The sequence below is a fragment of the Poromitra crassiceps genome, assembly GCF_964638095.1.
Source record: "Poromitra crassiceps genome assembly, chromosome: 20".
In the NCBI taxonomy this organism is placed as follows: domain Eukaryota; kingdom Metazoa; phylum Chordata; class Actinopteri; order Beryciformes; family Melamphaidae; genus Poromitra; species Poromitra crassiceps.
The window spans coordinates 10909001-10934275 of record NC_139637.1 but is presented as its reverse complement, the minus strand read 5'-3'; the positions used below and the strand labels follow the sequence as shown (position 1 = coordinate 10934275).

The window sequence follows — 25275 nt, the reverse complement described above, 5'->3', positions numbered from 1 at the left end:
GTACAGTACGGTTGTGCATCGATTTCCGAAAACTCAACTCTCAGACCATAAAAGATGCCTATGCACTGCCAAACTTGGAAGAAGTGTTCTCCATGTTGACTGGTTCGAAATGGTTCTCAGTCCTTGACCTAAAGTCCGGCTATTACCAAATCGAGATGGAAGAAGCAGACAAAGAGAAGACTGCATTCGTGTGTCCCCTTGGATTTTGGGAGTTCAACAGAATGCCACAGGGAATAACGAACGCACCAAGTACCTTCCAACGACTCATGGAGAGATGCATGGGGGACCTAAACCGGAAGGAAGTGCTCGTTTTCATTGACGATCTCATAATCTACTCTGACACTCTGGAGGAGCATGAGTCAAGGCTACTAAAGGTCCTGGAACGAGTAAAGGAGTATGGATTGAAACTCTCTCCAGAAAAATGTAAATTTTTCCAGACATCCGTAAAATATCTTGGTCACATCGTGTCCGAGCATGGAGTTGAGACGGACCCAGACAAGATCGAAGCGCTCAAGACCTGGCCAGTACCAAATAACCTTAAAGAACTGCAGTCTTTCCTAGGGTTTTCTGGATACTATCGACGCTTTGTAAAAGATTATTCCAAGATCATCAAGCCTCTCAACGAGCTCACAGCGGGGTATCCCCCTCTCAGGAAACATGGCAGTGAAAAAAGAGAGAAGCCGAATACTAAATACTTCCATCCTAAAGAATCCTTTGGAGAGAGGTGGACCTCTGAATGTCAGAGAGCATTTGACGAGATCATAGAGAAGCTCACTACAGCACCTGTCTTGGGATTTGCAAACCCCGCACTTCCATACATCCTGCACACCGATGCCAGCACGACAGGGCTTGGTGCAGCTTTGTACCAAGAGCAAGATGGAGGGAAGAGAGCTATCGCTTTCGCGAGCAGAGGACTGACAAAAAGCGAGGCAAAATATCCCGCTCACAAGTTAGAGTTCCTCGCTCTAAAGTGGGCCGTCACCACCAAGTTCAGCGATTACTTGTATGGGACAGACTTCACTGTTATCACAGACAGTAATCCACTGACATACATCCTGACCTCTGCGAAGCTGGACGCTGCTAGCTACAGGTGGCTGTCAAATCTATCGACATACTCCTTCAAGCTCCAATACAGAGCAGGAGCCCAAAATCAAGATGCGGATGGACTTTCTCGACGACCACATGGGGAGCTCAGAAATGATTCAGTGTCCAGGAAAGAAAGTGAGAGGATCAAGCAGTTCACTCTGAATCACTTAGCAGACCTGGACACGAAAGATGTTGTTCTTCCCGAAGCAATTAAAGCCATCTGCCAAAGGCATGAAGTCCATTGGTCTCATCAAGATCCATCAGTCACACTTGTGGAATCGCTTGCTATCCATTCTGAAGCGCTACCCAGTGGATTCCAGCAGGAAAATGATCATGGACTTCCAGTGATTTCTCACTTAACTGCAGAGGAGTTAACAAATAAACAAAGAGCCGACTCAGATCTCGGAGCAGTTATCGAACACTTAGAGTCCGGAGACAAGCCTTCCCCTTCATTACGACAAGAACTCCCCGACCTAGGGCTGTGGCTTCGAGAGTGGAAACGATTGGAGCTTAGGGAAGGAGTGCTATATAGAACACGACAAGAATATGGAAAGATCACACACCAGTTAGCACTGCCAACTGAACTGAGAGCCACTGTGTTAAAAAGTTTGCATGATGACATAGGCCACCTAGGCATAGAGCGGACTCTCGACCTTGTGAGGTCACGATTCTATTGGCCTAGGATGTCCACTGATGTAGAGCAGAAGATCAAGACGTGTGAACGGTGTGTGCGCCGAAAGACCGCACCTGAGAGAGCGGCCCCCCTAGTAAACATCAGGACCAGTAGACCTTTGGAATTGGTCTGCATGGATTTTCTCTCGGTGGAGCCCGACCGGAGTAACACCAAAGACATACTGGTGCTTACAGACCATTTCACAAAGTACTCAGTGGCCATTCCCACTAGAAATCAAAAGGCACAGACAGTGGCAAAATGTTTATGGGAAAACTTCCTGGTGCACTATGGATTCCCTGAAAAGCTCCTGAGTGACCAGGGCCCGGATTTTGAATCGCGCACCATTAAAGAGTTATGTCTGATCGCTGGCATTCACAAGGTGAGGACCACACCGTATCACCCGAGGGGAAACCCGGTGGAGAGGTTTAATCGGACCCTCCTCCAGATGCTGGGCACTCTCGAGAACAAAGATAAGTCTCATTGGCGGGACTTTGTCAAGCCTCTAGTGCATGCATATAACTGCACACGGAATGATGTGACTGGGTTCAGCCCATATGAGCTCATGTTTGGCAGGCAACCTCGGTTGCCAGTCGACTTGGCATTCAGTCTACCTGTCAGCAGTCCACCGAAGTCACACTCCCAATATGTGCATGATCTAAAAAAACGCCTAGAGGAAAGCTACAGAGTCGCCACCGAAAATGCCTCCAAGACAGCAGACCGCAACAAGCTCCGTTTTGACAAACGAGTAGTTGATTCCACCCTTGAGTCAGGTGACCGCGTTCTTGTGAGGAACGTTCGGATCAGAGGCAAACACAAATTGGCCGATAAATGGGAGCCTGACATCTTTGTGGTGGTCAAACGTGCTGGTAACCTCCCTGTATACACCGTCCGCTCGGAGGGAAAAGATGGTCCACTTCGGACGCTACATCGTGATCTCTTGCTGCCCTGCGGGTTCCTGCCTGTTGCAGAATTAGAAGAACTCCCAAAGCAAAATGTGAACAGACCTAGAACAAGAAGGCAGTCAAGACTCAATGTCACTGATGAGACTGAGATACCAGAAGATCATTCCGATTCGGAGGATCAAGATTACTACTACTACTCACCTGGACAAGCATACCCACCTGGACGAACATCGAACCACAACTTACCTGAAACGAGAGTCCCGACCCGGTCAGAAGAACCAGTACCTGCAAGGGAAAGACAGCTGATCAGGGAGACCAACCAACACATGGTGTATCCTGCTGCTGTCAACCCTGCAGAAGAAGAGGAATACCTCATTACAAGACAACTGGAGACAGAACAGAGGGATTCGTCTAAAATGACAGAAGAGAGAGAGCCTGTAGAGCTCACCTCATCCGGAGTTGAGAACCCTCTAACTCAGAGAGATAACACCTCGACAGAGCTCAATCCAAACGCTCCAGCTTGGAAAGAAAACTCGGCAGCAGTTGAACAAGGAGCTGTGATGTTACCGGAACCAGGAGAGTCAGATTCCTCTAACACAAGGAGAGTATCATTTGAAGAATCCCTGGAAATCCCCTCTGACATCCCAAGCACAGAGAATGGAACGGTACCTGTTCAACCGAGCATGGTGGAAAGAGAACCTAGACGGAGAGACGGACCCAATATCCTGGATGAAAGTCCCTCAGACACAAGGATGGAAAGGAGCCCTGAGTGCACAGACGCTGGAAATCCTGATGGAAGAGCTCCCCCAACATGCACTCAAGAGAGCGAGAGTCCAACCACCTTCAGACGCTCTCAGAGACACAGAGAACCACCTGACAGATTACAGTACACTCATTTAGGACACCCCTTACTATGTATCGCTCAGTCCTTTTTCCAAGGCCTGAACGTAGCTTTTGCCGACGCACTACAGAGCCATAGTTATGCTGATGACCCTAATACAACTACTAAAGCAGTGATTAATCACTCATGTGGGTGTCACGGGACGTACACACCTTTAAGGGGGGAGAGTGTAACCCATGTTACTAGACCTTAACTATGAGACTGAACTATAGTAATCATAAACAGTGAATTATTCTTCCTAAATTAGTATTTTCCATAAAGGAAATAAATTAGTTAATTTATTACTAAATAATCCACTATGATATAAATATAAAGATTTCTAATACTGAAATGTCTCCATCATTTCAGCTGGGGATGTGTTTGTTTTGAAGTGTTTGTGAAGAAACAGGTGACATTGGGAATAAAATAGCTCCGAAAATGTTCTGTGAGATAGACTCGCGAGACTTTACACTCCGACCAATGAGAACTTCGTTTATTGACTGCATTCCGGAAATTCCAGGCATTCCGGAACTGTCAGCCGAAAACGTGGTGTGAAATTCCTTTTCCCTGCAAACGAGATGAGAGACAGACGTACCTGAACGCTGTGTGAATTACTCTTAAGTAACCTGATTCTACTGTGATACCAGACGGTGGATTTTGCTGGAGAAGCCAATCCGTTTGTTACTAACGTTCGGTTTTGAGCTTCAAGCTGCCGAAATCCGTGTGTTGCTGTATATTGCGGTACCCGCTATCGCGTGTTTTGAAGTTGGAGAAAAACGTAAGTTTCCACTTGACCCACATTTTATTGCAGTCATCGTGTTGCGCATCGACTGTGGTGTAAAAATTAGATATTAAAACTGCTATCTGCTCTGTTCCCATGTCACCTGTTTACTACAAAGTGGATGGAAATCCGCGGTGTGTGAGCTGTGCTGTTTTTCTGCAAAATAGCAGAGTTACACTAGACGTCCCTTCTGGTGAGTGCATTTTATTTTGTGAGTGAATTAGTTGAATCCGACCAATGCAGATTGTTAGATGGGTAAAAGCAATCAGATTTCGTGTGTAAGCCCATGCCAAAACGGTTCATGAGTTACAATTGATTTGTTTAGAATGGCGTGTGCAAATCACTTGCTGTAATTTGACACCCTGCCTGTGTGCTATGCAGCGCGATGGGAATTGGAGGAGGGTCGGAGTAACTAATTCATACAGTGATGTTTATCCAAGAAAATACATTTGATTCTTTTATTTCATTTACATGTATAGTAGCCATGATAATTATTAGTCATCTGTGTGGTTAAGTTACTGAAGTTGAGAGACACGATGAAAAGAGTCGCATTAATATTGGTAAATTGCAATAGTGAATGAATGAGTAATTTTGTTTTGGCCTTTCAGGCCGGGTCTTTTTGTCTCCCTGTTGTTCTACGTTGGATATGTAACTGTCTTCACTGGAGTGGATTTCTTCTGCTGTTACCCTGTGCCACAGTAGTGGTTGCAGAGTGCCGTGGTCGTGGCGAGCCAGGCTAACTTGACGATCCTGAACGAACTGAACTGTTGCTTTCAATTGGAGATCTGGTAGGACTGGTCTGTACCAGAACACTGGGATTTAGTCCACGGACTGAGTAGTTAATTCTCCATTGGACGGAAAGAACAAAAAGTGAACTCATTCATCACTTGTTATTCTGTAAATCTCAAGTTGTTTTTCTGCCAATTGATGCACCTTAAGAGGTATTTAATTTCATGTTTTGTATTTTTTGCACTTAAGGGTGGTTAAGGTTGTTTAAAAAATGACTATAAAACAAATGGTTTATCTCAGGTCAAAACCCGATACCTCGACTCCAGTTTAAAAGCTAAAATAGATTAAAAGTCATTAAAAACAGTCTCTAAAATAGGTTTCAAATATAATTCATAAATACGTGACCAAAAGCAATTGTTTCCATCATCAAGTTTGTGTGACTACACTACAAAAAGTGATTTCGTTAAAAAACTCGAATTACTGCACTGTAAAAAGAGTAAAAACAGGATTTACACTGTAAAAAGGTTAAAAACACGATTTACACTGTAAAAAGTGAAAAAACAAGAACTATAAAAAGGTAAAAAACCAAGAAATACACTGTAAAGAAAGAGACAATACCCTGTATATGATTTATGTTTTATTGCACTTTGATACAAGTTTTTCTATTAATAACTTTTATGCTTACCTGTTGGTCTGTGCGTCTTCTTTGATCTTGCTGCTCAATGCTTACTGATAACACTCCTGTCTCCCGTGAACCGAACCTAAATTCTGATGCGCTGGTCCAATTGGTTGCTGATTCTAGAGGTAAAGAGAAGTCTCTGTGCCACTCAGTGTCTATTCTCAGTTAGAGCTGAGCCACGGGTTACATATAGACAGAGCGGGGGATACAGCTCATCTCTAGTGGTTGGGATGGCTGATCCCCTAAAAAGAATCCAAGGCACACTTCATTGCAGGAAAAGTTTAAAATCCTTTATTGTGTGGGCTACGCCAACACATGTCAGTCTTCATCATCAGGGTACTGTATATCAAATCAAGTAGAAGATTTTGCCTACAGTATATATAGAGCTGCTTAGTGATAACGAGAGTGGCACCAGGAGTGGCTCGTCAGCAACAGAAAAGTGGGTGGATATTCAGTGACACATCTGTTAAAATTCACAAATCAAAATAAAGCAAATAGGGCTGCAGTACACAATAAAAAAAACATATCACAACTGTCATTCAAAGGCTACGTTCACACAGCAGACACAAGTGGCCCGAATCTGACCCCCCCCCCCCCCAAAGTGACTTAGGTCAGTTTTTTCCATGACTGCATGAACAGTACAAGTTGAAATCTGACCTTAATAAATGAATCTGAATCTGAATCTGAAGTTGAAATCTGACCTGGGCCATTTTTAAATGTGGAAGAAAAATCACATTCAAATCGGATTTTTTGGAATGTGACCTCAGTGTGAACAGACATGTGGCCCGTATCAGACTTCAATGTGACTTTTACGTCAATCCAGAGTGACATTCGTCACTATCCTGCGCTGGCGGGAGGGCTAGGGCAGTCAGTGGTGATTACAGACTTGGAGGACAGCTGCGACGGAGCTAGACAGTGGAGGGACAGTGAGGTTTTAGACCTCAGAACTATTGGGGGGGTGACACTTCTGTGCAAGCAGAACTCGAGGGGTCGTATCGTAACCGGTCCGTGTATGAAAACATAGCGAAAGAAATGGCCGATCGGGGGCACAGGAGAACGTGGCAGCAGTGTCGGAGAAAAGTCAAGAGCCTTAAGCTTGTTTTATGGTCGCCGCGCCAGGCGCGGGGGAGGAGCCAGGGCCGCGAGCCGAAGATGACGTCAATTCGTTGGGCGCGCCCCCCGCAGCCGCACAGCGCGTACCTGAAGATTTTTCTAGCAGCGCGACACTCCGCACGGCTTCTCTCCAAACATGGACGCTTTCGAGCCACTGAGCCCTGAACACTGAGCTGTGTTTTCACCACATTTCTTGACCCATGTGGTAAACTTTGATTTGCAACTGTTCCTTTTTAGTCATTTCAACAAGTCAATGTGTTGTGTTGAGAGAGATTAAAAGCAGCACAGAGTAGGCTATCAGGGCTGAGAACTGAAACGGCTATTCAGTTTGGTGATTCATTCATGTGCTGATATACGGTCGTTTGAGAGTGAAAGCACACTCAGTACTGCACATAATAGCGTTTCATTGTGACTTTTCATGGGCTGTTCTCACTATTACCATTGTACAATCTAACATGCTGATAACTTGGCTGCCGTTCTTTCAACGTCTGCCGGACCATGCTGAGGATGTTCCATGAGTCGGTGGTGGCTAGTGCCTTCCTGTATGCTATAGTGTGCTGGGGCAGCAGGCTGAAGGCAGCGGACGCCAACAGACACAACAAACTGATCCGTAAGGCCAGGGACACTGTGGGGCTGGAGCTGAGCTCTCTGACAGCGGTGTCGGAGAAGAGAACGCTGACCAGGCTACGCTCCATCATGAACAATGACTCACACCCACTCCACGGCGTGCTGGTCAAACACAGGAGCACGTTCAGTGAGAGGCTGATCCCACCCAGATGCACCACAGAGAGGCACAGGAAATCATTCCTGCCTGTGGCCATTGGACTCTTTAACGCCTCACTAAGAAGAGCACCTCGGAGACACTCAGTCTCTCTGAGACTGAGTCAGCCGATAGGATAGCTGTGCCTTAGTTACGTCACACTTAATGTGCAATTTGATTTAATTTAATTCCAGTGTGCAGTAACTGCAATTTGACACGTACTGTACATAGATTGTAACTGTAACTACTTATTGAATGCTATTCTACAATTCTTACTTTTACTATCCCATTGACCCTATTTTATTTTTATTTTATTGCATTGCATTTTACTGTATGGACTGTTTTTACGTTTAGGGAGATACTGTGTTATGCTATGTTGTGTTATGTGGATATTCATGCCTGAGTGCAAGCAACTGTAACTTGTCCCAATTTCCCCCCCCGGGATCATTAAAGTCTTTCTGATTCTGATTCTGACTATAAAAGCATGGGCCCCAGCGCGGAGTCCGCACGTGATCTGCGGAGGTCTGCCTTGCGGAGCCTCGCTCGACTAGAATGAGACCTTTAAACTCCTCAGTACAGAAGTAGCAGCTATTTGCTCCACAGAAAGCCACCATTCAAATGTTGGCTCTCTTTCTCCTCTTCCTCGCCATCATCTGCTGCTCCCGTATTTGCTGGTTTCCACTGCACAATAACTTCTAAATGAACCCGTACACAACACCGCCAGTCAGCTACCGCCATGTTTACTGCCGTCTTCTTCCCGGTTTACGTACTGTGCAACAGCAGCATGCCGCGTGTGACGTTATTGTTCTTCTGCGCATGCGGGTCACTTCGGAGCCGTGACCTGTTCACACTGGAATCTGATATTGGCAACTTTTAAAAAGTCATTGTGAACAGCCACACCAAAAAAATCAGATCTGAGCAAAAAAAAAAAAATCAGAATTGAGCACTAACTATTTTGCTGTGTGAACGGAGCCAAAATGTCTGAACAATGCTTAGGAAGAGTTCCGTCCAAACTGAAGAGCTAACCAAGACTGAAGCAGGGTGACTGGAGGTTGAGGACACTGAGTGTCAGTGAGAGTGGTCGAGCCATGAGATACTTTCTACATGTGCAATAGAGACACTGCATGAAATCGGCCACGCCCATCACGGGGGAAAAGCTCCGTTCATTTCCACACACCAGCGTCATTCTCCTTGAATTAAACATAGCTAAAAGCTGTTGTGTGGTGGGCTGCGCAGACAACAAATGTAAAAAATCACCAGTTCAAGTTTTTTTTGTACTCCCGAGGAAAACAAGGAAGCCATTGAGAATTGGCGAGAAGAAAAATGTGGATGTTGCCGTCAATGAAGTAAGTTGGAGTGTTCATCTTCCATATATACAATGTTTTTGTGCAACACCCGACCATGCACGCGACATAGGAGAACGCCAGGATTGGACGGGAGTTTGTGTTTCCTCCCGTTTTGGGAGTGCTTTCTGAATGATGACGCGCTCCGCAGTGTCTCTATACAACGTTGATCAATTACTGCCAAATCACACATGCAAGCTAATCATTTGTATGGTCACGTTGATATCCACTTTTCTTTAAGTGGGCATGAAGATACAGAAGAAGAAAACAAGAAAGAAAAAAGACTCAACTTCACCTTTCAAAGCAAATTAAAAAATGTTTAAGCATAATTACATTTTTCTTTTTTAAATCACTAACAGTAATTCGGTAAAATATATTAGACTATAGAAACTAGAAAAGTAAATATCTGTTGAGAGAAAGATTGTACATTTAGGAATGTAATTTAGCATCAATTGCATTAAAATATTACAGTATGCATCATTTATAATAATGATAATATAATAAAGGGCAGGATACATATGGGTAAATGCAGGATGGTTCAGAGGCCTGTCCACCTCACGGACACACACACACACACACACACACACACGCACACACGCACACACGCACACACACACACACACACACACACACACACACACACAGACACAACTGCTAAAAACACCTTTTTATCCATTTAAAATCAGCCATTCAACAGCAAAAGTAATTGACTCACTTTGTGTAACAGAAACAAACAACAACAATAAACTTCAGTCCATTGGCCGATATGAAGCAACCAAGAATCCTTCTGCTTTCAAGTACAAAAAACAATGTATAAAAATAGTAATAGTTCCATGGTATATAGATCAAAGAATATTGTTTAAAAAAAACACACAGGGTGCCCAGGAAGCCAGATTAGGGGTGTGTCCTGGTCACTGCACTCGCGCAATAAAACAATAAAAATATGATTGGTAATAATTCAGTTCATCCCGTGTGATGGGAGGGCTTGTCCTCTTCATCTCCGCTGCTGGAGGAAGAGGGCGGCACGTCTTGGCCCATCTTCTTTAGCTTGGCCTGGTTGTCAAAAGTATCGATAAGTATCAATACTAAAAATTTGAAACGGATACAATACTCATTTGCCACAGGTATCGATAGTATTGATAAGTATCGATACACATTTTTTGAAAGAGATACAATACTCTTTTGCAACAATATGGATACCAGGAGTGCTTTCTCTTAATGAAAAATCAAACATACTACAGATTTTTCCCTCCCCATCATTGGTGGGGATCTGTTGCTTCAACAAGCTAAAAGTGTTGTGATAGGCTGACGACTAGAGCAGGGCTACTCTGCTGTGTTGTGATAGGCTGACGACTAGAGCAGGGCTAATCTGCTGTGTTGTGATAGGCTGACGACTAGAGCAGGGCTAATCTGCTGTGTAAGTGCAAAGTTCCGAATGAGTTTTATCGGGCCAAGATTATGAAGCATGCGTCTGTCCGTTCATCTGTCTCCGTTATTTTTATGTCTCTCGATGGGTCAAAAGTGGTATCGATATTTCCCTGGGTATCGGTATGGAAGTTCGAAATTCTAGTATGGCGACAACCCCACCTGGTAGTAGGTCTTCTTCATCCTGAAGGCCTTCTCCTTCTGCCGGGCCGCTCTCCTCTTCTCCCTCAGCACCTCCTGCTCCCACTCCAGCACCTTCATTCTGCTCTCCCACTCCAGGAGCTTCATCTGCTGCTGCTGCTGCTCCGGCGAGAGAGCATCCCCTCGCTCGTGCTGCTCCAGGGCTTCTGCAGGGTTCAACAAAAAGTCACATTTAAAGTCTGTATTTTTCAACCTGGACCCGTATTGTCACGGTCACCCTCCTCCCTCATGGATTCGTCTTAATGGCTGTCAATCAAAAGTGGGTGAAGCTTATCGTAGTTACACAGATGTCGATATAGAGGACTTCCGGGTCGGAGTTCATCCTCTCTGATCTCTGAACTCTATTCACCTTATTCTTTGCCCATACAAGGACGCTTCTGCACGACGTCATTTCATAATCGTCTTTCCGGTTTTAGACACGGAAGTAGATTACGCCTACCGTAGTCATTTTTAGACTTGCCAAAAAGATGTTTTCAAGCAAAAAAAAAACACACTGTTATAAAGTTTTAATATTTTTTCAGATGAGAACATTCCAAATTTGTGACCAGTTTATCAAAATAACGCCTATTTGGAAATATTTAACGAGCAGCGGGGACTGGGAGCGCTGGCTGTGCTGACACCGGTCGGACTAGCTATCTGTCAAACCCTACTGTAGGCTACTGGCAGTGAGAAAACACTGTCGACGTGCTTTTGTAACTAACGTTAAATGCCGATCGGGTACAGCCATCGGCTCCTCGCAGCAGTAACGCTATGAACATGTAACTGAAGTTGGCCGCAGTGTAGCTTCTGAATGTTGCCCAACTTCATTCATAGTGACATTTTGTTTTGAAATTGGCCGCCAACTAGCGCTGAACAGGAAGAACAAATACAATTGCGGGTAATGCAGAAGAGAGAAAAAGTGGGCGTGGTGAATAAGGTGAATAGAGATCCAAAGTCCCCCTCCCCAACCCTGGGCCTACACGCACGAGCGTCTGAAAAAATATTAATGTGAGACAATAATTTTTTAGATCCTGTTTGAATTGTGCCATGAGGTACACATGATGTTTGTCAATTGAAAAGATAACTTTGCAAGTCAAGAAAGTGGCAGTTTGCGGTGAAACGGTTGCACGATAAGTTATAAATCAGAAAGACGACACGCAACCAGTCAAGTGACGTCCCTCCAGGCAGGCCGTGTTGGTGTTGGTGTGAGGTGAGATGTAGCTGATTGAGCGGTTTCATGCTAAACTCAATGTTACATTTCAGTTTTACGACAAACTGCGGCTTTGTTGACATGCAAAGTTCTCTTTTAAACTGAGGAAAAATCACAAGCGTACTTCATGCCACAATTCAAACAGGATCACATTTTTTTTTTGCCGTTCACCACCACTATACACCGGAAGAAAAACCCATAGGCATCATGGCCGCTAGAAATAAGGTGGATAGTTAAGATGGCGACTGCCGGGTGTGACAGCCGAGTCAACGGTTTCACGTTTTATATGTTTTTAACCGTCTTTTTGATTTTTGAGTTATGTCAGTGTGTTCAATGTTTAACCTGAACCGGAGCATGTTCACCGCGACGGAGCGCTGGTGAACCTAGGCGCGCGAGCTGGCTAGAGACAACCAGCTGCGTCAACCACGGCTAGCCCGCCAAGCTAATCAGGTAAGCTTCATGCCACTCTTATTCGTCCGACAGTCTTTTGATGTCCCCGTACTATCATGCTTATTATCACTATCACTGCAATGAATGCTCTCTGTCTCTTCCTTTGCAGGACTTCCTGCACCAAACGCCATGAAACAATCAGTTCTGTGAATGAACAGGGAGCTATTGGTCCAGTCAAGATGGAGGGAAGTTACACATTGTTCATTTGCATACACTGTACTACCCATTTTGTAGTGATACAAAGCTGGTTGAAAATGGGCAAAGACCTTTAACCCATTGATACCTGATGCAGCATTTGTGTGCGTATCCCTTTAAGACCGCGAACCGCGTTAACGCGGTTCGCGGTCTTAAAGGGATACGCACGCAAATGAGGGATATACACACAAATGCTGCATCAGGTATCAATGGGTTAAACAGACTGCGGCAGGTTTCAGCTCATTTTAATGCTTCCCAGAATTTAATTCAAGACCCATTTAAAAACCAAAACACAGAAACAAAAGCAGCAAGTTGTGAAACCATAAAGGAAAGCAGATATGATGCATTTTGTCGTACTACAAACTGCAGGCCAGAGCCATCTGTGTAGAAACTAGGGATGGGCATTTCTAGCAAAAACACTACCGGTATTCGAAATTCGCTGGCCAAAGTCGACTTTTAATCGAAATTCGAAAATAAAAATAAAATGTAAAAAAAATTAAAAATCAATTTTTTTTTTGTGTGTGTGAGTGAAATGTTGCATTGTCTCCCCTGATTCTAAGTATAGTCGAATCGCTTGGTTTGAGCAAGTAAAACATTTTTTATAAGCATTTTAAGCAAGGTTTATGGAAAAATGAATGGCGGATGAAATCCCATGAAGAGGGAGAGGTTGCTTATAAAAATTGTTTTACTTGCTCAAACCAAGCGATTCGACTATTCTTAGAATCAGGGGAGACAATGCAACATTTCACTCACAAAAAAAAAAAAAAAAAAAAAAGGTTTTTTTTTCTAAAAACGAATTTCGAATTTCAATAATAACAGTCGACCTTGATAATAACAACGATTATTCGAAAATTCGAAATTCGATGCCCATCCCTAGTAGAAACAGTTGCATAGACTGTATATAATTGATATAACTGTAATATAGAGAGCCGCAGGAAGGAGTCCAGAAATCATCAATGCTAACACTCCTGGTTCTTCACTGTTTTCGCCTATGGGAGTTTTGAATGGGTTTTTGGCGCGATGCTTCTAATAATCTCTCTGGGCAACGCCGGCTTAATCAAACGCGAACCAGTGTTTAGTAATATCATCTTCACACACGAGGACCACTTTTATGAGTTTTGAAGCTTTTACGTGCCGTTAAAAGGGCGGCTAGCTAGCAAACGGCTAAATGAGACTACACTGTTGAGTCGATGGGGATATATACGTCAATAACGTCACCACTTCAAAGGACGAACACGGAAATTATCTTTCCCTCACCTGGTTCAGCTCGTTCAGCCCGGGGTAATCAATGCACACATCAACAACAGTCCAGGTTGAGTGCTGACGTGACGTGGAAGCCTATGCGACAGTGTGTAGTTCTGGATTAGCTTAGCTCGAGCTTTTTACTTCTAGGGCTCGCATTTACGCTACAAAACTCAAGAAAGTGGTTCTCATATGTGAAGATTATCCGACTGAACTCTGGTTCGCGTTTGATTAAGCTTGCGTTGCCCAGAGACCTTTTTTGAAGCATCGCGGCAAAAAACCCATTCAAAAATCCCATAGACAGAAACAGTGAAGAACCAGGAAGTCCGGGACTTCCGCGTTCTGACTACAAAAATACGTCATCCCTGCGGCTCTCTATTTGCTCATAGTTGTGCTCATACTTTTAGATCACTGTACCTGGTGAGGTGATGGAGGAGGCGGTTGGAAATTCAACTTCCTGGAATTCTGCATTGTGGGAAATGGAGTTTGCGCTGGGGCTGTGGTGCAATTCTGACCAAGCACTGCCTGTGGTTCTGTCCAGGGAGTCGCGCTGCAGGCAGATGGCCACATGCTCTTTACTGTCTTCATTCTGACAAGTGGAGAACAGCATTTGAAGGGATTATTTCATGTTCATGTAACATTCACCAGCCACAAATATTCACTGTTCCAGGTAACCCTAGTGTTGCTGCTTCTTTCATTTGATTATGCTACTGCTAAATTATACTTCTAATCTAATATTCAGGGCCGCCGCCCGCTATGTACACGCGCCGTGCGTAGGGCTACGTTCACACAGGGCACCCAAGCCTTGCCTACGCCTTGCCCCGCGCTTTTAAATAGGCGTCCTTTTTAGTCAATGAGGCTGTGTACACAGGGCGCCTCAGCGTGAAGCTTGCGTGTACCCACGCCTCGCCTGAGCTGCGCCGATTTTATCGTTTAGGCGCGAGTTCTATTTTCAAGCCGACTAGGCGCGTGAAGGCAGACTTCTTCTGTCAAGCCACGAAGGAAAAACGCGACAATATCCGTGGGAAATGGCAAAGTCAACTGAATTTCAAAATAAAATGGTGTTACTACAACAATGTTGAGCAGAGAGAGAGAGAGTGATTGACGGGTGGCTATCACGTGGGGCTTTCTCCCCGTCGGCAAACAAATCTTCAGGAGAGAGAATAGCGACCGACGAAGCAAGATGGACAATGAAAAGTGAATCCACTTAGTACAACAGCATCCAGTTCTCGGTCGCCCAAGAAGGAGACCTGGTTATACATATCCAGCATCAATAGCACATTAAATATATCTAAATTTATTTTACCTACCCATGATAATTCGGGACCACACGTGACCAAAAAAACACTCGGGAGAGAGGAGAGACGCTTGTGACTCGGCTCAGGTTCAGCGTGGAATAGGCGTGCAGTGTGATCACAAAAGCGTGTGATAGGTTCACGCGCAGCTCAAGGTCTGTAGGCGTAGGCATGGGTTGAGGCAAGGCAAGGCGTAGGTGCCCTGTGTGAACGTACTGTAGCGTAGGGCACCAAGTGCCACGAGAGTGTTTTGTGCCGATTCTATTTGATGGACACCTTAACTCTGACTCTAAGGGAAATCTTAACCTAAGGTGCTTTGTTCAACTGGGCCCTGGTATACACTACAAGCATATTCCCAACAGGACCTATTGGATATGCTGGTATACTCATAACTTATTTTACTCACTTCTAATTCATTTTTAAGTCCTTGACGAGCCCCCCCCCCCCCCTTTTTTTCATTTGGTGTTGTCTTGTTAGGTTTAGTTAATGTTTTTTTTTCTTATAACTTTTTGAGTTTTGATATGATTTCAGCTAAAAAAAATGATTTCCCACAGAACACTGTACATGCTGCTCATGCTATTCAAATGTGTTTATATCTGTCTATCACCAATAAAAAAAGGAATTAAAAAAAAAGGAATACCGTCAAAGAGACAGTTTGGCATTCCCTGTTTTGAACTGGCCACGGTGCCCCTTAAAAGAAAGTTGTGCATCTCCAGATTAAAAACTACCGGTACATGCTGCAGCTAGACCATTGAGATATGATATGACTGAGGAAAGAGAGCAGCCAAAGATCTCACAGAACAGTGCAGACAGACCAGACGTCTCACTCTGCCGCAGATTCCAAAACCAAAGATTGCACAGCGGGAAGAGCTCTCACTCTGTCAAAGTTTCCCAAACCTACAAATCACAAACTTTTTTTTTAAACAACTTAATAAACTAAAAACATACTTAAACAAGTAAACTTAAATTTAAAGACAGCACAGTAACAATGCTGATTATACATACATACATAAATATTTATAAGGATTGCATTTGTGATTTTTTTCTTGGGACGAGGGGGGCACCATGAAAAAATTATGGCACACAAATGGCTAATGTGAATGTAAACCCAAAGTAAGTGATTGCATCCAGTCTGCAATTAAAAAAAAAATCCTTACCATATTTATACTGCTGTCTCCATTCTCTGTGACATTTATCATCATGACGTGACCTGGTAATGAGAGAGAGAGATCTAAGTTAAGTGTGAGGAAAATAAGCAGTGAGTGCCACCTGCTGGTGGAAGTAGGTACAACACCAATACACACAAGCAACACACACACACACACAGAGCAGAATATTTAACCTCTGCCATTTGATGGATACTTTCGTCCACAGCGCCATGACTGTATATTTATAGTGTGATTGGTGACAGTGGAGATTAATTGGAGCCCTAAGCTGGCAATATTATCTACAGTCGCCGAGGCTGACCTCTCTCTCTCTGTGGAAAGGGCAGCAAGAGAAATGAGAACTTTGCCTAAAAGCCTTTACATCCTTGTGCATCAAAGCCCTCGCCGAATGTGCCGAGGCTGGCGAGCAGCTCCTCAAAAATGTGACTCGACGCAGCTGACATGAACAGCGCAAGTATAATATAATGTAGATGGGGAGATAACAGGAGAGACTCTCCTCTGAGAGAGTAGTTTCGCTGGCCAGCCTCCTCTCCCTTCCATGAGAGTCGTCTGGCTGCACGGAAACAGGCAACAAGGATAAACCCTCCCCTACTCTACAGCTGCTCCCCCATAGAGACACTGCAAGAAATAGGCCACGCCCATCACGGGGGAAATCGGTCCGTTCACTCCCATTCACCAGCGTCATTTTCCTTGAATTAAACATAGCTAAAAGTTGTTGTGTGGTGGGGCTGCGCACACAACAAATGTAAAAAAAATAGCTACGGTAATTAAAGTTTTTTTGTACTCCTGAGCAAAACAAGGAAGCCATTGAGAATTGGTGAGAAGAAAATGTGGATTTAGCTGTCAAGGAAGTAAGTTGGAGTGTTCATCTTCTGTATATACGATCTTTGTGTGCAACACGCAACCATGCACGTGACATAGGGGAACGCCAGGATTGGAGGGGGGCTTTCTGTTTTCCCCCGTCTTGGGCGTGGTTTCTGAATGATGGCGCGTTACGCAGTGTCTCTATTGGAGCGACTGTTTCAGTCGCGGCCGGATGTCTGCTCCCGGCTTATTACAACTTACAAGCTCTGTCATTGGCTCCGACCACGTCAATCAGAGCGGCTTCCGCTCCCTCCTCCCTGTGTGTCACTGTAAATAGTGCCCTGCCTGCCGCCTCAGTGAAAACAACAACGCTAACTAGCTCGCAAGCTAACGGCAGAAACCTACATGCTAGCTCGTTGCTACATGCTGAAAAACGCAAGTTGGATCGTTGGAAACTATTTTCCAAGGGCACTGCCGCTAAGTGCCGCCCATCGCAATCCCACAATGGAGACCTGCGGCGCCAGACTCCTCTCACGGTAGGGAGAGAGTGAAAGCTATTACTAAGTATAAGCACTACATTCTCTCCTTGGGCTAACTTCTAGTCATTGAAATCCTAGTGAAATTACACAATTTACTCATTTTGCTGGGGACTCTCCTGCGACCCCTCTGTATTGATGTGTGTGAGACATGCACTGTTGGATATAATTAACACCGCTAGAGGGCAGTAATGCATCAGGCTTGGTCTGACAGTCTGTCATGTGATAGCCTCAATGCCAGACCTAAGAGAGTTCTTACGCTGATACACTACGTTACTGCATGCTGCAGAGTTCTCTCTGGGTCTGATACACTACGTTACTGCATGCTGCAGAGCTCTCTCTGGGTCTGGGACGCTTTCCCCCCAGCCGGCTGGTTATGGGAGGGAACCGTTCACTTGGCCAGTAATAGATGCTTTTCACAGGGGCCATTTTGTGTCGAAAAGGCAGAATAAACAGGTGCTAGGGATGTCAACGGTTAACCGTTAATCGATTAACCGTCGCTAACGTCGTTGTTCGGTTATTGCTGTCGGTCTATCAGTTAATATTAAAAAAAAAAAAAAAAAAAAAAAAAAAAAAAATTTGGACACGTTTTTTGAGTTTCCTTGCAGATTTTGCACAGTGTTTTGCATCATGCAACTATTTTGTTCAAATTTTGTTCAATTGTTGGCAGCAAATCGAAATAGGCTATATTTTGTTTAAGTTTTTATGCTGCAAAAGACAGTAGGCCTAATGTGAAAAAATCAAAAGAAATAACAGATTGTTGTTGTTGTAATGTTTACATAAACAGGAAATAAAGCTCTCAAAAATATATTTCCTTGTCATCCATATAAGAGCCAGAATGATTTTGGAATGATTACCTGATCAAAATGTGGCAATAAACTTATAAATTTCAGCAAAGCCAACAAAAAATAAAGGCATAATTCTAACACAAAAAGCATTAACATTTCAGCATCTAAATAGACACGCCTTGTTTGGGCATGAGCTCATTGAGTAAATAGACAAAAAAAATATATATATATTTTTTTTAATATTAAAAAATTATGAATTAACCGATAGGTTAATCGATTATTAGCGTCGGTTAATCGAAAGTGAAATTAACCGAAAATTGACATCCCTAACAGGTGCAAAACACTAATAAGGGTTTCCAAATTCCAATCATGGAAGTTTGAAACCCTCATTAGTGTTTTGCTTGCACCTGTGTTTACCCTGCCTTCTTGACACAAAATGGCCCCCGTGAGAAGGGTCGATTGGCCAGTGGTGCATTCAGTCTTCCCCGATCAGTAAGGACTTTGCGATCAGACGACACGGGAGGCGCAGCCCATTTTTCGAACCGCTCTCTCATCGGTGCTATGACCTGTCACTCATTCAATTTCAACCCCGCCTTCAAAAACCAGCAGTGGCTGTGAAGCGGCACAGACTCATTTATGTAGGATGCGGAGCGCAGCAATTCAACATAATATTTGAGTCTGGGGAGAGACTAGTCAACATGCACTCCGGAAGTAAAGCATTCTGACTACAGCACTCCGTGTGTAAGCCTCATCAATACACCCTGGTCAAGCTGACGTTTGAGTATAGACCAGGGGTGTCAAACATGCGGCCCGGGGGTCAGATCCGGCCCCCCAAAGGGTCCAATCCGGCCCAAAGGATGACTTTGCAAAGTGTGAAAATTGCACTGAGAAGTCCTTCAATTAGGGATGTCCCGATCAGGTTTTTTTGCCTCCAAGTCCGAGTCCGAGTCCTTTGATTTTGAGTATCTGCCGATACCGAGTCCCGATCCGATACTTTTATAATACATTTTAAAAATGAAGAGCGAAGAAAATTATCCAGGATGTCCCTTATTTTTATTATATTTTAACATGTAACACTTATCATGCACAACTGTGCATGCAAGTAGTGCAGTGTATTGTAAACTGAGCACTAGTTATGAGGTAGCTTGAACATTCTCAAGTCAGAACAGAAAAATTATTCTTCACATTAGAACTAGTGCAACATTAGAACTTAGTGCAACATCACAGACTCAATAGTCTAGTGTTAAAACAAACAGCAGCTTAACTTAAAATGCCAGTCAGGCATTAAAATAAAAAATAAATAAATAAAAATATCAAATAAAACAAATGAGCCAATATTCAAGCAGTGCAGTGTATTGTAAACTGAGCACTTATGAGGTAGCTTAAAGATTTTCAAGTCAGAATAGAAAAAATATTCTTCACATTAGAACTAGTGCAACATTAGAACTTAGTGCATTATCAGTGCCAGTGTGTCTGTGACGCTGCGCTGGGAAAGCAGGCCCTCGTGCACGTCAAGTTGTAATGTGTGCGCTACACAGCCCACACTCTGTACTCCCATATCCAGCATGGCTTTCTTCATATTTGCAGCGTTATCGTGCAAAATGATATGGACTCGGTTCTTGTCTATTCCCCAGTTGTTCAGCATCCTCTCCATCGCCTGCTGGATGCGCTCTGCTGTGTGGGATCCACGAAATTCCTGTGCATGCAAAGTCGCACGGCTTAAAACAAAACTGGAGTTGATCCATTGCGCAGTGAGGCTCAAGAAGGGCCATGAAAACACAGACGAACTCCAAATATCTGTGGTAAACGCGACATCAGGCACGTCTTTCAATAGGACAAGCAGCTTGTCGCTTATCTTTTTCTGGAGCGCTGGCAGAGCCTTTTCAGTGATATAGTGTCGAGAGGGCATGTCGTATCGTGGTTCCATGTACTCCATAAGCATGATAAAACCCGGGTCGTCTACCAGAGAGAGTGGCTGGTCACTCATTGCTATCATCTCGGCTATCTTTTCTGTGATCTTTTTCGCCTTTTCACTGTTGTTCTCGTCGTTCACTTTGAAATATTTCCACACAGCAGACATGATAGCGGCAGCGCGGCTCAGCTTCAAAACAAACTGGCGTGCTCTCTGCGCATGCGGTGCGGTGTTTTTGTGAGGCTGTCTGGCTGAGTGTCGTTTGACACAGACAAGGTCTGACTCTGTAAACGGTGGTAGTAATACTAATTTTATTCTAATTTATTTTGAATCACCAATAGCCCATATATAAAAAATCTGATAAAAATAAAGACTCGGACATATGATCGGGTCATAATGTCCGAGTCCGGATCGAGTCTGCAGTCACGTGATCGGCCCCGATTTCCGATCACGTGATCGGATCGGGACAACCCTACCTTCAATCCAATGTGATGCACTTGTGAAGGCTAAGAGGTAGCAGGTTTCAGGAGCAAGTTACATATTAAGTCACCTAGTATTCATGTTATCTGTATTCATCACTAAATAGTCAGCTATTTTCATTACCTTTGCTTGACTATAGAGAATTGCACAGGTGGGTAAACTATCCAAGGTGAGTAGTTTACCCATTGATTGACTCTCATTGATTGATACAGTTGATCTGAATAGGTGAGTAAACTATCTGCCTCATTTCAAAGGGGTGGGTCAATTGTTTACCTGCGTTGACCCTCCACTACACCCCTGATTGTAATGCACAGTACAGACAGTCGATAATGTGCTTGATGGTATCTGAGATAACCCTACGTGTTGTAGGGTTGTACCTGTAAGTCTTTACACTAAGATAAACGGGGACATTTTGAGGTTTTGTCATTTATATGTTATTGATTATTGATTTTCATTGTCTGGCCCACTTGACACCACATTGGGTGGCTTGTGGCCTGTGGACTAAAATTAGTTTGACACCCCTGGTATATATATATGGTGTATTCTGGTATAGACCCTTTTTATGTTTGTAAACAGCCATTATGTATTTTGTGGGCGGAGCCGAACTGGTTGCAGAAAGTTACAACTAGCGGCTCAGCTGTCATAGAAATATGGACGATCCGGACGCCGCCTCCACGTATTTTAAAGCTTTGCCAGCAACAGACAGGTTACCTTACACACAAATAAACTAACTCTTTCAATGGGGCGAGGTTTCCTGACCTGTACTCACTGTCAGGATGGGTCTAGGAGCCAACTACATCGCAAAGTTGCAGCGCCGCACATCGTCATATTCCTAGTGGGAATGTCCAGCGTCTAGACTTTACGCATACGGCACAAGATGTCTTTTAACTGTATTCCGGGGATCTCTTTCATCTCGTCTCGAGTTCCTCCGAGTTTTGGATACCGTGATGTCCACTCTAACTGGGTCAAGGACATCAAATTCAAGGACCTTTTCCCCAAATTCAAGGCCCCAACACGGCATAGTTTGAGACATGGTGTGTTTGTGGGTGTGGCAGGGGTGAGTAAAAGTGCAGCAGACATGCTGTACACCAAGTTCAATGCAACTACCACACACAACCTATAATATTATAGCCTATGTTTATTTTTCATTTGTGTGTGTGTGTGTGTGTGTGTGTGTGTGTGTGTGTGTGGACCGTGCTCGCGGCCTGGTACCGGTCCGCGGCCCGGTGGTTGTGGGGACCACTGCTCTAGATCATATCAAGGCAAGAGTTCAGAGTCTGTAAACACATAAAATAATTGCTGGTTGGTTTATAAGAAACTTAACAGCTAACAGTTTACAGGGTTGCTACATATTTTCATTTCAAGAATTCCATACGTTTTCAAGGCCTTGGTTTGTTTTGAATATTTCGTCTGGTGTTGTAGGCTATATGATATATGATTTATGCAGATAGACATCTTGCCCTTGCTTATCATATCACCAGAATATGTAAGAGATGATTGGCAGGTTCTCCTACATTGCACTTTCCATTTTAAATGCCCATGCAGACCCGATGCTCCTGACTGGATGTGATTATATTGGTGGGTATTTGATTGTGCATGCTGCTGACAGCAGCTGAGTAATAAGAGCATCCCTCTATGTGAACATTATTCTTCAACAAAAACTGTGAACCACAACATTTTCCATCATATTTTTTTAATTCCCAAACTATGCAAGACCGGGATCAAATTAATTTTTTTATACTTTTCCAGACCTGCGTAGGAACGTTAGGAACCCTGAGTTTATTGTTGCCCAGAGGGGAATTCTTGCTCAAGGACACTCCACCCCCTCCCCTCCCCTCCCCTCCCCAACACACGCCACTCCACTCCTCCACCCAGCTGCCCCTCATCTCTCCACTGCCTTGAAATACTGGCCTTGCATAATGCCCTTGAGGCCCAAAATGCATGGCATGAATTTAAATCAAGATTTGATGGAAAACATAAACAGAGTCACAACACTTAGATTGAACACTGTCACCACATGTGCATCCAGCATGTGTTGCCATCCACAAATCCGATCTGTGCATGTAAACAATGCATGGCTCAGACAGAATGAAAAGCTTTCGATTGTGGACATGAGTCACACACACGCGCGCGCGCACACACACACACACACACACACACACACACACACACACACACACACACACACACACACACACACACACACACACACACTTGTACAGCTATCTTACTGAAGACAGTCATTGTCATGCCCCATGTAGCCGCTAACCTATCCCTAACCCTAAAGTAAACCCAAGTCTAACCGAATCCTTTAACTTCAAACAGCCCTTTGAAGGTGTGTGATAAAGTGAACACACACTTCGCCAACAATGTCCTCACTTCCCAGGTATAAAACTCCAATTGGTTCTATAACACACACAAGAACACACACCTCTATTTGCTGTTGAAATGACAGGCTAGTAATGCTCTGATACCTTCTAGTAAATAAGCAAACACCACCACAGACAACTGCTACTACTACAACAACAACAATGCATCCAATAGCTTAACGCCAAGTTAAAATATCACGACATGCATTCACAGATAATGTCAACACTCCTTAAGCTGCTAGCCTGGCGCTTCTCGCTCATACAAGCGCCCGGCTAGCAGGGTAACCTTTTCCTAGGCTTTGTTTGTGTGTATGTTGAAGCTAAGCTAACCTTGCGCTAACATGAGCCTGCGGACCGCAGCTTTGTGGTGCGCTCCGGCGGCGTGGCTGGTGAGCGCCGCCTCGCCCATGGTCTGCAGCTTGATGAGTTTACAGCAGGCTCTGCAGCGGGCCAGGTGGATGTCCTGGAAGTCCCGCAGCAGCCAGTCCTTGTACATGTCCTTGTTAAGCCAGGCGTCCTGAAACTTACATTTCCCAGGCATGTTTAGCGTTAACGCTAGCTGTGAAGTTAGCTGCTGCTGCTGCTGCTGCTGCTGCACCGCTAGCTAGCCGAACGAGAGCGCTCAGTGCTGCACCACTGCCACACGCACACGCACACACACACACACACACGCTTATGAAAAACCCCGTGCTGCGTTCAAGCTCTGCTGGGAATATTCTCCTTCCTGGAATGCTGAAACCACTTGGAAAGTCATGGAAACCACCTGGGAAACCACCTCCCAATTTGTTTGTAATTTACAAAGCATAATAAAGATTGGACTAAAAAATTGCATGGCGGTTTGTTATGACCCGGGGAACGTCATGTTTGGAAAGTCCTGGAAACCACCTTGAAAGTCCTAACTCTAGCTGTTTGCAACTGCATTGGAAAAACTCCCCAATACACGCCTGTATATTTGTTCTAGTATTAGGCTACGTGTCTGTATTTTCTATTCAAAATATTGTAACGTCCGAGCGGATACGAACCTGGGACCTCTGACTCAGACCCCATACACTGTGCAACACTTAACCACTCGAGCTAAAGGGCCAGCCCGATAGCCCGACTGGGTGTGAAGGCATCAGCACTCGGGCCCAATGGATCACGAGCTTTTCCTAACCAATCAGCGTTTGTTTTGGTTCATGTCACCAGCAGCGTACTGTAGTCTCCTCTGATTGGTTACGCGACACGGAAGAAAAAGTAGAAACACATGCGAGTAGTAGAGTGACAGCTGTGAATGGAAATAATGGTTTTATGATCAAGCTGAAAGCATATCAATCAATCATTCTTTTTTCTATTGCTTTCTGTAAGTAATGCATGCAGCGACCTTGTTGACGCTGGGAAGTTACTTTTCGGGTATTGAAGCATTCCTGTCGTTAGCTATTAGGCTAACAAGCTAACCATGCCTTTACCACAGATTTATAAACAGTTTGCTATTTACAATCCACTAGCAATAGCAATCTAACGTTACCCGGCGTTATTCTTGTTAACTATGCACAATATTTTTGTTGAACGTTACAGGAATGGTTAGACAGCGAATACGTTTAGGCAGTGTACCAGCTAATGTACAGTATGTATACAGATTGTTAACCTTTTCCAACACAGAATACATTATGACTATGAGCTGACCATGACTGAAGCAGGGTGACTGGAGTTTGAGGACAGTGACTGTTTATGATCAGGGTGAAGCTGAGTGTCACTGGCAGTTGAATGTGTGTATTGTACTGTACAGTGTTGGATACACCATTCAGATGTACAGTGTAGGACATGAATGGTGTATCAGAAGGACATGGGCATGCAGGGAATAATTAAGCACAACTGCACCTTTTGATTGGTTGGAAATTATGTTGGTTTCCAGGACTTTCAAGGTGGTTTCCAGGATTTTCCAACATGCTCATTCCCCGGATCATACTACCGCCATGCACATTTTCAGCCCAATCCGACCTGGGGTGTGGGCATGCATTAAAGATGATAGTGAAAGACCATGATTGATGTGATTATAACTTTGTGCAGGGCACCAGAGGTCCAGAGTTTTCAGGCTTCCTCAACTTGAGGGGGATGAGATGTTGCTGCAAACAAAACTCGAGCAATTGTGATGTTACCAGTGATGTCACTAGAGAATTGTGATATCATCAGTGATGTCACTCAAGCAATTGTGCACTGTGGCGCGGCACCTCGCCCTGCCGTTTAGTAGCACGGAACCCCTCCCTGCCTTATTTGAGTAGTGAGATAGGCACACACACA

The 25275-nt window shown here is 44.2% G+C and overlaps 1 protein-coding gene and 1 long non-coding RNA gene across 2 annotated transcripts; both read right to left on the bottom strand.

Annotated features, from left to right (window-relative positions):
• Positions 1-5998: 5998 nt before the first annotated feature.
• On the bottom strand, positions 5999-6897 carry LOC310794366. The gene is made up of 2 exons (XR_014553561.1): positions 6432-6897; positions 5999-6387 (listed from the first exon to the last, which is right to left on the bottom strand). It is a non-coding gene; the product is annotated as an uncharacterized lncRNA (long non-coding RNA).
• A 2984-nt stretch (positions 6898-9881) lies between these two features.
• Positions 9882-23416, bottom strand: LOC310795179 (uncharacterized protein). Its single transcript, XM_083657231.1, has 5 exons — positions 23329-23416; positions 16101-16153; positions 14066-14237; positions 10534-10718; positions 9882-9999 (listed from the first exon to the last, which is right to left on the bottom strand). The coding sequence occupies exons 1-5, from the start codon at positions 23405-23407 to the stop codon at positions 9910-9912; spliced, it is 579 nt and encodes a 192-aa protein (XP_083513357.1). The 5' UTR covers positions 23408-23416; the 3' UTR covers positions 9882-9909.
• Between the last annotated feature and the right edge of the window lie 1859 nt (positions 23417-25275).

Coding starts and splice junctions, on each gene's coding strand:
- LOC310795179 (XM_083657231.1), bottom strand. CDS start 23,407: ATGGGCGAGGCGGCGCTCACCAGCCACGCCGCCGGAGCGCACCACAAA. Junction 14,238..16,100: donor GAGACAGCAGTATAAATATG/GTAAGGATTTTT, acceptor TCCACTTGTCAG/AATGAAGACAGTAAAGAGCA. Junction 10,719..14,065: donor CTCCTCCATCACCTCACCAG/GTACAGTGATCT, acceptor TGAACCCTGCAG/AAGCCCTGGAGCAGCACGAG.